We start from the raw sequence: 13,603 nt of genomic DNA, 5'->3' as shown, positions 1-13,603 counted from the left end.
TAATGTGCACAATCCCTTTGATGTCAAAAAAAAACAATCATCATTGCCTTGAATTTCGATTTTGACATTCGTGCTTTTTTTTGTCGTGGAGAACCAGGAGTTTTCCAATGCATCGATTGGCGATTTTGTAAGAGGGTGGGATCACTTTCAATGTTTTCCAGTATGTCAGAACAAATCATTCTTCGGCATTCCTTCTGTTCAATTGTGAGACACTTTGGAACCATTTTTGAACACACTTTGTTGATGTTGAAACTTTCATGAAGAATCTGCCTAACACTTTCCTTGTCAACTCCTGTTAACTCAGACACTGCTCTGATTGTTAAACGGCGATCTTGTCGAACAAGTTTACCGATTTTTTCAATGTTTGCATCAGTTTTTGCTGACAATGGTCTGCCAGTGCGAGTGTCATCACTGGTGTCTTCGCGGCCATCTTTAAATCGTTTAAACCACTCAAACACTTGTGTTCGCGATAAACAATAATCGCCGTACACTTGTTGTAACATTACAAACGTTTCACTTGCAGATTTTCCTAGTTTGACACAAAATTTGATGTTAACACGCTGTTCTTTCTGTACACTCAACATTTTCCGATGCACAGACAAAACGTCAACTACTTAAAACAGACGCCACGGGCAGACTGAGTGCAGGAGGCAGATGAAACTCAAGCAGTAGGCGGACCGAGAGTCACGTGACAGGCCACGCGACTTTCAGCCTTATTGCATTCGTTTTATTGTTTCACCAGTACTAGTCCGGTTTTTTTCTAGCCACACCTCGTAAATACTTCTGTGCACTTTCTAATACACTGCTGGCCACCGTAAATGCAACACCAAGAAAGACAAGAGGTAGCACAACAAGATTTATTTTGTAGATAACATGTTGACCAAGTATCAAATGATTACGTTTACAGACGTCTGTGACATGTGGTTCCTGCCAGAATCAGTAGCCAGAGTAGCCGCCATTGTTGGGGATCACCGCTGCCACACGTCTCGGCATTGAGTCAAAGAGACGTTGGATGTGTTCCTGGGGTACAGCAGCCCAAGCAGTTTCCACACGTTGCCAAAGATCATCTGGTGTGGCAGCTGGGAATGTAATCTGGGTCACTCGTTGAGCAACCATGGACCACATTTTTCCTATCGGCGAAAGATCTGGAGAGTGAGCCGGCCAGGGAAGCAATTCAATCTGGTTATTGACGAAGAACCTTTGTACAATGCGTGCCACGTGTGGTTGCGCATTATCCTGTTGAAATATGGCTGTGGCCGAGCCCTAAAGGTAAGGAAGGACAACTGGCTCCAGCCCCTCGGATATGTAGTGTCGGCTATTTAAAGTACCGGCAATGCGTACTAGAGGCGTGCGAGAGTAATATCCAATGCTGCCCCATACCATAATACCCGGTGCAAGACCAGTGTGGCGGTGCATAATGCAGCTGTCCAGCATCCTCTCTCCACGGTGTCTCCACACTCGAATCCGACCATCGTGGTGAGCAGACAGAAGCGTGCCTCGTCAGTAAAGACAACGTCATTCCATTCTGCCGTCCACATCCGTCTGTCATCACACCATTGGCGACGGAGACGTCTGTGGTTCTGCGTCACTGCTGTAAACGGCGTCGAATGGTACGCGCAGACACTGGATGATGCGTTACAGACACAGTGTGCTGTGCTATCGTTCGGGATGTCACTGAGCGATCCGCCACTGCCATGCGCACAATTTGCCTATCAGCACGTGCAGTGGTGCACCGAGGTGAATGCGATTGACCACGTCGGTCCGTCGTACCCTCCTGCATCCAACGGTCACTTATCCACATTACAGTTGTTTGGTTTCGTCCAACACGACTAGCGATTTCTCTGTATGATAATCTACAATCTCGGTAAGCCACTATCCTTCCTCTGTCGAACTCGGATACTTGATCAAAAGATGTTCGCTGTTGTCTACGAGGCATAACTGATCGTCTTGTGAAACAACCACAAGGTAAACACACGTGCCAAATGTACACTCGTCGAAATCGCCAAGCCTTAAATGGCGCTATGAGATGACGCCACAGGCGCGCGTGATGTGCGTCTGCGCTGAAATTCTAATCAGTTGCATATCTCATCGCTGCAAACCCATGGTGTAAATTTCACTTGATTCGGATGCTTCCTACAGGGTGTTGCATTTACGGTGGCCAGCAGTGTATATATACAATGCTGTCTTTACAATCCATTTCAGAGGAATACATGGGAGTCTGTAGTACTTTCCGGGAACCTTGTTTAATTTTAGTGATTTCAGCTGTTTCTCAATGGCACTGATACTAAAATCTATATCTCACTCATCTTGGCGGTGTTACCTGAATTAAATAGAGGTAGCACTGATGTATCTTCTTCCTCTGTAAAGGAATACACTACTGGCCATTAAAATTATTACACCAAGAATAAATGCAGATGATAAATGGGTATTCATTGGACGAATATATTATACTAGAAAAGACATGTGATTACATTTTCACGCAATTTGGGTGCATAGATCCTGAGAAATCAGTACCCAGATCAACCACCTCTGGCCGTAATAATGGCCTTGATAAGCCTGGGCATTGAGTCAAACAGAGCTTGGATGGCGTGTACAGGTACAGCTGCCCATGCAGCTTCAACACGATACCACAGTTCATCAAGAGTAGTGACTGGCATATTGTGACGACCGAGTTGCTTGGCCACCATTGACCAGACGTTTTCAGTTGGTGACAGATCTGGAGAATATGCTGGCCAGGGCAGCACAGGAACATGTTCTGTATCCAGAAAGGCCTGTACAGGACCTGCAACATGTGGTTGTGCATTATCCTGCTGAAATGTAGGGTTTCACAGGGATCGAATGAAGGGTAGAGCCACGGCTCGTAACACATCTGAAATGTAACGTGCACTGTTCAAAGTGCCATCAATTCGAACAAGAGGCGACCGAGACGTGTAACCAATGTCACCCCATACCATCATGCCGGGTGATACGCCAGTATGGCGATGACGAATACACGCTTCCAATGTGCGTTCACCGCGATGTAACCAAACACAGATGCTGCCATCATGATGATGTAAACAGAACCTGGATTCATCCGAAAAATGACGTTTTGCCATTCGTGCAGCCACGTTCGTCGTTGAGTACACCATCGCAGGCGCTCCTTCCTGTGATGCAGCGTCAAGGGTAACCACAGCCATGGTCTCTGAGCTGATAGTCCATGCTGCTGCAAATGCCGTCGAACTGTTCCTGCAGATGGTTGTTGTCTTGCATGCGTGCCCATCTGTTGACTCAGGGATCGAGTCGTGGCTGCACGATCCGTTACAGCCATGCAGATGAGATGCCTGTCTTCTCGACTGCTAGTGATACGAGGCTGTTGGGATCCAGCACGGCGTTCCGTATTACCCTCCTGAACCCACCGATTCCATATTCTGCTAACAGTCATTGGATCTCGACCAAAGCGAGCAGCAATGTCGCGATATGATAAATCGCAATCGCGATAGGCTACAATCCGACCTTTATCAAAGTCGGAAACGTGATGGTACGCATTCCTCGTCCTTACACGAGGCATCACAACAACATTTCACGAGGCAACGCCGGTCAACTGCTGTTTGTGTATGAGAAATCGGTTGGAAACTTTCCTCATGTCAGCACGTTGTAGGTGTCGCCAACGATAGGCTACAATCCGACCTTTATCAAAGTCGGAAACGTGATGGTACGCATTCCTCGTCCTTACACGAGGCATCACAACAATGTTTCACCAGGCAACGCCAGTCAACTGCTGTTTGTGTATGAGAAATCGGTTGGAAACTTTCCTCATGTCAGCACGTTGTAGGTGTCGCTAACGGTGCCAACCTTGTGTGAATGCTCTGAAAAGCTAATCATTTGCATATCACAGCATCTTCTTCCTGTGGTTAAATTTCGCATCTGTAGCACTTCATCTTCGTGGTGTAGCAATTTTAATGGCCAGTAGTGTACCTGGTAACGGTGTCATATTGGTGAACAATACTCAAGAATCGGGGGAATAAGCTCCGTTTTAGGCACTTCTTTCGTGAATTAGTTACATTTCCTTAAGATTCTTTCTGGGAATCTCTGTCTGGCATCTCCTTTTTCTGCTAATTGTTTTACGTTGTCATTCCAATTAAGCTCGCTGTAGGTAGTTACTCCGAGATATTTTACTGTGGTTACAATAGTGTAGTAGTACAGTAGTAATTTTCTTTTCCTATTTATGCGCAATATGTTATATTTATTTGTGTTAGGGGTCAACTGCCAGTCCCTGCACCATTCATCAATCCTCTGTAGATACTTCTGCAAATAGATCTTCCCTCTGGCATTTCTACTGTCTTATAGACAACTGTATCACCTGCAACATGTGGTCGTGCATTATCCTGCTGAAATGTAGGGTTTCGCAGGGATCGAATGAAGGGTAGAGCCACGGCTCATAACACATCTGAAATGTAACGTCCACTGTTCAAAGTGCCATCAATGCGAAGAAGAGGTGACTGAGACGTGTAACCAATGGCACCCCATATCGTCACGCCGGGTGATACGCCAGTATGGCGATGACGAATACACGCTTCCAATGTGCGTTCACCGCGATGTCGCCAAACGGATGCGACCAACATGATGCTGTAAACAGAACCTGGATTCATCCGAAAAATGACGTTTTGCCATTCGTGCACCCAAGTTCGTCGTTGAGTACACCATCGCAGGCGCTCCTGTCTGTGATGCAGAGTCAAGGGTAACTGCAGCCATGGTCTGCGAGCTGATGGTCCATGCTGCTGCAAACGTCATCGAGCTGTTCGTGCAGATGGTTGTTGTCTTGCAAACGTCCCATCTGTTGACTCAGGGATCGAGACGTGGCTGCACGATCCGTTACAGCCATGCGGATAAGATGCCTGTCATCTCAACTGCTAGTGATACAAGGTCATTGGGATCCAGCATGGAATTCCATATTACCCTCCTGAACCCACTGATTCCGTATTCTGCTAACAGTCATTGGATCTCGACCAACGCAAGCAGCAATGTCGCGATACGATAAATCGCAATCGCGTAGGGTACAATCCAACCTTTATCAAAGTCGGAAATGTGATGGTACGCATTTCTCCTCCTTACAAAATGCATCACTACAACGTTTCACCAGGCCACGCCGGTCAACTACTGTTTCTGTATGAGAAATCGGTTGGAAACTTTCCTCGTGTCAGCATGTTGTAGGTGTTGTCACCGGCTCCAACCTTGTGTGAATGCTCTGAAAAGCTAATCATTTGCATATCACAGCATCTTCTTCCTGTCAGTTAAATTTCACATCTGTAGCATGTCATCTTCGTGGTGTAGCAATTTTAATGGCCAGTAGTGTATATCGATGAAAATAAGCAACTTTTGAAAATATAATGTAATTGGATGGATATAAAATCAACTCAACAAGTGGCAACAGCAGAACACACGTATAAAATGTATTCAGAGCTAGCAAGTTTCCAAAGCTAGTGGCTCCTTCTTCTGGCAGAAGAAGTCTTCCTTCCCCTTCAACCCTTTTGCCAGATGAAGGAGCCACTGGCTCCAAAAGTTTGTAAATTGCAATACCATTGATAAGTGTGTTTTCCTCTGCCACTCCACTTGGTGAGTTGATTTTTTATCCATCCAATTATATTATATTTTCTGTGAAGGAATGTTTGGAAACAGTTCAGTGTTTCTCATTTTGCTTTGCAAATCTCAGTTCCTGTGCTACACATGAGTACATGGATAATAACGTTGGTGAGATTGACAACCTCTACATTAGAATGGAATTTACACTGATATATGACTCTGAACATCAACATTGAGGTGATAGTCTGTTTGGCAACAGCACAGTGAATCAACAGTATTTTCAGCACATGCTTCCTTGTCTGTCATATCAGCCACTTCTTTTCCCAGAATTCTCATGTGTTCTGACCCAGTGGAATAACACCTCATTCAAATCCTTTGTAGCTGTATAATGTTGACCAGTATTGTCTGGACTGTGTAACATATACAATGGATTCAGAACTTTAGAGCATGTGAAACATTTTGCTTTACAAATACACATCATCTGTTCCAGTTCCTTTAGGTTATATGTAACTATGCATGAGACAGAGTACACCAATTTCATAAACACATTTTAAGAACATTCTCAGGAGAAGTTACAATGCAGCTATGAAAACCCATCTGTTTAGATCTATCAGTGAATATACCCATTTAGTTGTGGAGTTTATTTAAAATTCTATAAAATAGAGTTAAAAATGCTAAACCTACATTTTTTTGGGCCTCTTCAATAGAGTGGTTAGAAGTCAGCTCCAACTCTGGGTTGTGGGTGATATTTTCAGTATGCCACCTAGCATTAGGCCCTGCTTGGCATACATATCAAATGGTTTAAGTGTTCATAGGCGATTCATTTAATGCGGTACAGTTTGGAATGTAGATGATCATGGAACAGCAAAACATCTATAGACATAACACACCACAAGGTGCTACCACCAGATTCCTAGTGTAGGCTGCCCAGCCACGGAATGTGGATGGAAGCAGCCATAGGTAGCCTCATTCCCACATGGTGGATGATACCGATGGTCTTGATATATGTAGGTCTCACAGCTCTGTATAATGTGAATGGAGAATTTAACTGCAACTGCAAAGAATAATTCTAAAACTGAAGCAAATGAATGATATCATCATCCAAGATCTATAGCTGAGGTGCTTAAGATCTTCAGTATCTCTGGTGATTCTTCCTATCAGATACCTTAAGTACTGTAACCATGAGAAGTTCTCATCATTATGTCTGCCTTTGGACATCCAAGGAATAAGAGACAACAGTTCTTCATTTCCTGCAGTCAATTATAATGAACAGAAACACAAAAGCACATCTCTTTAATTTTCCCACATATGTGTCAGTGATGAGAAGCACAATTTCTTAAAGAAGAAGCTATTGCATTTCATTACTTTGAAAATGGATGAGCCATGTATTTTCTTTGCTGCAAACAGAGATTTATTTTCCTTTTCTTGCCTCTATGGAATTTCCAACCAGAAATCTCATTCTGAAGAACCTCTTACTATTTTTTTTAAAAAAATCATCTAATGTTGCTTGAGATTAATATTGTTCCTTGGTACTGATTATATTTTCAATACTTTGTGTTAAAATCAAAAACTCTTTTTTAATTATTGTTTATTATTTTTGCTTCTTCCTTTTCTTTCTGTTTAGTAAAATAAATTCTGTGGACAGACATGCATATAAAATGGTTTTACACATTTTCCTCAGTTCAGTAGACAATCCTGATATAAGATAATTTAGTAATCATTTTAGGCACTGGCATTTTCCTAGGCATATCAGTTATGTTGTGTGGAGTTTCTATGCACCATTACTTTGTGAAGCTGCTAACTTTGAAAATGGCCTTGAATCTGAATATGTAAATTGCAAAGCAGTGAACTTAGTTCACATCACCAATTGATACACCAAATTACTGTTGAACTGGTTAAACACAAATGCTGGATGTAAATATGTAATTCTCAAAATTCTTAAATACTGCTCTCATGATTACATCAGTTCTTTTCCATTTTGTTTGCTTTGTTTCTCATCAGTATTGTCATGAGCTGTGGTGCATGCAGTATGGCATAATTGTTAGCATCACTGACTGGTGTGCTTAGGATCACCAGTTCAAATCCAATCATCAGGAATTATTTCTCATTTAATGTTTATCAGTTCTTGAAATATGTTATGTTTGTAATGTTTGTTTATTTTGAAATATTCAGTATTTGTATAAATACCAGCATTTGGGAATATTCAGTGTTTGTATAAGCAACTGCATTCTCTGTCCAGGAGTTTAGTTCTGTTCTGCCTATAAGCTGGTGTCAAGTGATGCTAAGTTTAAAACTTTCTTATGATCCTGCCTTCATATTTGGAGTTGATTATGGTTTCAATGTGATATTGTTTGGTGAAGGTAGGCCAAACTGATGAAAACATTTGGCAACAATTTGCAGCAGGTCTGATTATTAAAAGAACAATTTAAGCACAGGACCAACATAATGGGGAAATGACCTGCTCATACATATAGATATTTTGGCCCTATGCCCCATCATGAATCCCAGTATGACAGAAGTCAACAAAATCTCACACTTGATGAAAGGAGTCACAGAAGACATTTGCCAATATCTTCTGGTAAAGTATGTCATGGCAGAGAAATTCACCAAGTGGTGCCAGAAAATTGAGAAAATGCTACAAAGAAGAACTGGATGAAAGAAATATGGTCAGTTGCAGAATGTGATTTCTGTGACAGTTGTGGAAGACCACCACAAATTCACCTCTCTCATATGCCAGATAGGAAGACAAGAGATACAGTAGTGTATGGCAGTCACAGTAACAAGGGACAGCAGCCATCCATGTGGGCCCCATGCATTAGGAGGTAACAGGGAATGTTAAAGAAGGGTGTATTGATCTTTAGCACCAATCTCTGCCACTAGTCAAACACTCCAAGAATGGACTTGACCAACTCAGACTTATGCAGTGGCCAACTCAGACTTATGCAACAACCATCAAATGACAATGCAACATCTGATCACTGCAGATATGACCAACTCCACTGACAAGTACTGCATCCCATGGAAGAACAGACATTTGGAGGACAGAGGACATCATGTCAATATGTTTTCCCCATGGATGCGTTGGACACATTGTACACTACTGCAGAGAGAGAAGACAAGTGCTTTATCACTATTACATGGCAATACACCAACCATCACAACAGTCTTCTCCATGCCAGTCATAGTTGACCTGTGGGACAAAGCCCATTGTCATGCCCTGGATGTTGTCACTCCCAATACATTGCAGCTTTTTCCCATTGCCATACAGAGCTACCAGCCATAACTTCAGGAAAACTAAGTAAGGTGACCACCTGTGAAGGTGAGACTGCCAGAGATGCAAATCCTCCATGGACAACAGTCACCAAGATGTCAAGAAATCTCATTGATGTCATCACTGATGACCAGCCTATCCAGGCACTTGTTGATTCAGGAGCTTCTTTTCTTGTAATGTCAGGCAATTATCACAGTAGCTAAAGAAGATGAAAGCAATTGTGCTGAAGGTCACAAATGGGAAATATGTCAAGCTAAAAATAAATGTAAATGTCATGTGACTAGGGCCTCCCGTCGGGTAGACCATTCGCCAGATGCAAGTCTTTTGATTTGACGCCACTTCAGTGACTTGCATGTCGATGAGGATGAAATGATGATGATTAGCATAACACAACACCCTGTCCCTGAGCGGAGAAAACCTCTGACCCAGCCTGGAATCGAACCCAGGCCCTTAGGATTGACATTCTGTCATACTGACCACTCAGTTACCAGGGGCGGACATATGTCCAGCTGACAGTAAAACATATTGCAAGAATAATTATCAATGACAGAACACAGCCATTTAAATCTGTCATTCCAATAGAAAGTAGTCACAATGTTATTCTCAGATGGGACTTCTTGCAGGCACCATAAGCAGTCATAGACTGTGGAGGATCAGAGCTCCAGACTGATGAAGGAATTCCAATAAGCACACATAACAAAAATTGCTCTAGCTGGCTGTTTATCCTAAAGACGTTATCCAGCCATCATCAATGAGACAAGTGGTCATTTGAGATGCTCAGTTAAACTGTGAAGCTTTTGTCAATTGCACAAAGCTACTCAGGCTCACAAAAGAAAGTGACACTCAAGCATTGTTAGGTGGTTTTGGAAAACTGTGAATCACCAGTTTTCACAAGCAGCCAGAACTCATCTCTAAAGATATGTGTGAAGGGACAGCCAAATCAATCCATGAAGGACAGCTTAGTGTCATCAACAAAGAATCATTCTCTGCTACCATTAGAGATAATGCAGGGGGAGAAAGCTTCAATCAAACTACCCATGGGAAATAGCCTGACTGAGGAACAATGTTGGTGAGTGATAGCCATTCTGTGTAAATTTTCAGATGCTCTCAAATCCAGAGTGCAGAAAAGGTAGACCAAGCCATCCAAGGTATAACACTTTATCAGCACTGGGGATCATACACCAATTAGCCAGTGGTCATATAGAGTGCTGCCTGCTGAATGAATAATATAGGAACAAGTGTAAAAGATGCTGCAAGATGACATCATTAAATCTCCAGAGGGCTACTAGTCTTCTCATGTGGTCCTTGTGAAAAAGAAGCATAGCACATGACATTTCTGAATCGACTATGACAACTGAACAAAATGAAGAAGAAAGAAATCTATCCATTGTCATGCATTGATGACACCCTAGACTGCTTGAAAGAAGCAAAATATTTCTAAACTATGGACGTGCAGGCAGGCTATAGAACTGACATTGATGAGGCTGACTCGAAAAAGACTGTCTTTATAATTTATGACAGACTCTGTGAGTTTAAGGTTATGCAATTTGAAATGTGCAATGCTCCAACCACCTATGAATGTATGGGGGACATCCTCTTTAATACCTTAATTGGAAAATATGTCTTTGCTATCTAGACAACATTATTGTTTTTTCAAGAAATTTGAAGAACATCTAAGCTGCCTGCCAACCATGTCAAAGTGCACTCAAGCTGCAGGCCTCTGTACGAATCCAAAAATATGTCTCCTAACTTCCTAACTGCCCAAGAAATAAAAATCTTGGGGAAGCAAGAGAACGGCGTTGGAATCTCTTGGTAAGAGCTACTGAAGGGAGATGCCAAATTTGCTTGGAACAATGTATGAGAAACATCTTTCATTGTCCTTAAGAAGGTGCTAACACCTTCTCCAGTCCTAGCATTGTTTGACAAGAACACCAAGATGGAAGTTGACCCTGGCCCTAGCAGTTGTGAATAGGTGCAGTTCTAGGGCAAATTCAGGAAGGTGCTGAAAAAATGATAGTTAACATTTCCAGATTACCCTTAAAATCCAAAATGATCTATTTTACAACTGAGAAAGAGTACCATGCAGTTGTGTGGGGTAACAAAAAGTTGCAGCTCTATTTATTTCGTAAACCATTCATCTTTGTGATGCACACCTTTCTCTATGCAGGCTGACTAACCTAAATGATCCATCAGTTTGTCAGGTGAGGTGGACACTGAGGCTTCAGGAGCACAATGTCACAGTGGTATACAAAGGTGGATGCAAACACAAGATCATGACTGCCTTTCAAGGAATCCTTTGCTGGAACACAGAAGTGTGGATGGAATCTCAGTCATCACTGGATTAAATGGTACTGCTGCCCAACAGAGGGAAGATCCAGCTCTGCTGAAAACCACAGAAGCCTTGAAAAAGGAGGAACCAACCAAAGGAGAATTCCAATTATTAAACACAGCATTGTATAAGAGGAAATATGATCCATTGGGGCAGAAATTGTTGCTCATCATCCCAGCTTCTACAGCCAGCTATCCTGAAGCATTTCAATGTTACTCCAACATCTCACAGAATGCTTTAATAAGGTGCTGGCTGGTACACTCTTGGTGTATGTTAGTGTCAGATAGAGAGATAGGGATACAGTACTTCCTGTATTGACATTAACATACACCACAGCAAAGCAAGACACTACATGATTCACACCATTCTTTCTGCTCCATGGTTGTGAAGCCGAAATGACAATGGATACGCTGTTCCTGTTTTAACTGGGTAATACTCAGGATGAATATGTGAAACACCTTATCAACAGCACCAAAGAAGCAAGGCAGATAGTTGGTTTAAGGAACCTAGGCATGTAGGAGGAAGACTGAGAGCACTATAATGTGAAGCACCAGCCAGTGAGATGCAGCCCACGAGACTGGGTATGGATTTTTACACCAGTGCAGAAAGTAGGACTTCCACAAAAGTTACTAAAGTGCTACTTTTGGCCATATCATATCCTTTGTTGCTTGTGTGACTACGAAGGCTTTCCCGGCGTAATAATTGATAATATTCTTCTCGGGAATGCAGCCGGATCATTACATCTTCATGACACAATATTTCTGCGGTCCAACTGGCCACCATCTTCAGGTGAGAGTGCTGGTGCGCAATCTTGCCGAACGTTCAGCACTCTCGCCTGAAGATGGCGGCCAGTTGGACCACGGAAATATTGTGTCATGAAAACGTAATGATCCGGCTGCATTCCCGAGAAGAATATTTCCTTTGTTGCTCGTTGGATGTCACATATGAAGTCAAGGGTTATGATTCTTCATCAAGACGACAAAAGGTCAGAGATATTATTCACGTCCTCTGCATGGAGACCCACTTGAGAATCACTAAGCTTCTATGGAATGGGCTACCTTCTATGCTCACAGTAGTGAAGACAATATAATGGCATGACCAGAACACAAGGACCCACCAGTGCCACTACATAGAGAACCATTGATAAGATCTAGGTCAAGAGCACTGTAGTTGGCTCCAATGACAACATCTGAAACAGTGGGTTGCTGTTTCTCCAGGAGAGTGATCAATGCTATGAGCTGTGGTGCATGCAGTGTGAAATAATAGTTACCATTGCTGGCTTATGTGCTGCAGCTCACCAATTCAAGCCTGTTACTTAACATTTATCTTTTCTTGAAGTATGTTGTGTTTGTAATGTTTGTATATTATGGAATATTTAATCGTTACATGAAGAGCAGCATTCTGGAGTATTTGATGTTTGTATGAAGAGATGCAATCTTCATCCAGGAGTGCAGTTCTGTTCTGACTGTATGTTGGTTTCAGTTATAAATGTGCTTTCAGTGTTAAGTGTTGTACTTCATTGATGACCTGCCTGCAGATTTGGACCCAATTGTGATTTGAGATGAAAATATTTATTTGCAGTGAACTGGGTACTTTACTTGTGATACTTAACTCATATTTATTTGTTTCCTGTCTCTAGTTTCTCTTGTCATTTTTTCTCTGCACTTACATTCAAATGCAGAATAAATAACCCAATCTTTTAACTTTACACTATCTACGCTGTTTTTTGAAATCCTAGCAGATACTGGACACCACGCAGAGTGGGTAACCTATATTCACCAAACCCAGGTGAAGATGGGAATTCAAATACACACAGGCCTACATCTGGCTGGAGCTGGTGTCGTTTGCCCTGGGCTCGAGGCAATACAACCAACCAAAATACCAGGTAATGTCTGTTATGTAAGGCATCAAAATAAATAATTCAGGTTTTCAGGTTGTACAATTCCTGCTTTAATAAAATAAAATTATATATATGTGCTGAAGTATTTTCAGTCACTGGTGATTTTGAAAATATATTTCACTGAGAACAAATAGGATTTCTCTTTTCAAACCGATCTGCCACTGTCAGATCAACAAATAAGCTCATTTCTATGAAAGAGAACATCATCTGTAAAGTAGCAAATGAAGCTTTGTGGTCTTCAGGTTGTTAGATGTTGTTTTGAGGGGGGTTGGGGTTGTTGGGGGAAGGAGACCAAATAGCGAGTTCATTGGTCTCATCGGAGTAGGAAAGGACAGGGAAGGAATTCAGCCATGCCCTATCAAAGGAACCATCCCAGCATTTGCCTGGAGTGATTCAGGGAAATCGTAAAAACCTAAATCAGGATGGCCAGACGCGGGGTTGAACCTTCGTCCTCCCAGATGTGGGTCCAGTGTGCTAAACATTGCACCACCCCACTTGGTTTGTAGTTTTGAAAATCCTGTTCTGCAGAGTAACACTTATTGTG

At 42.3% G+C, this 13,603-nt stretch overlaps 1 protein-coding gene across 2 annotated transcripts in view; it reads left to right on the top strand.

The window, feature by feature from the left end:
* LOC126248750 (uncharacterized) overlaps nucleotides 1-13,603 on the top strand; it is a 405,014-nt gene that overhangs the window by 388,315 nt on the left and 3,096 nt on the right. For both annotated transcript variants that reach the window (XM_049950087.1, XM_049950086.1), the window contains one exon: nucleotides 12,898-13,044. In XM_049950087.1, coding sequence (XP_049806044.1) covers nucleotides 12,898-13,044 — 147 coding nt within the window. The remainder of the gene's footprint in view (nucleotides 1-12,897; nucleotides 13,045-13,603) is intronic.

The sequence above is a fragment of the Schistocerca nitens genome, chromosome 3 (genome assembly GCF_023898315.1).
Source record: "Schistocerca nitens isolate TAMUIC-IGC-003100 chromosome 3, iqSchNite1.1, whole genome shotgun sequence".
Lineage (NCBI taxonomy): Eukaryota > Metazoa > Arthropoda > Insecta > Orthoptera > Acrididae > Schistocerca > Schistocerca nitens.
This window is presented reverse-complemented; position numbering and strand designations above follow the sequence as displayed.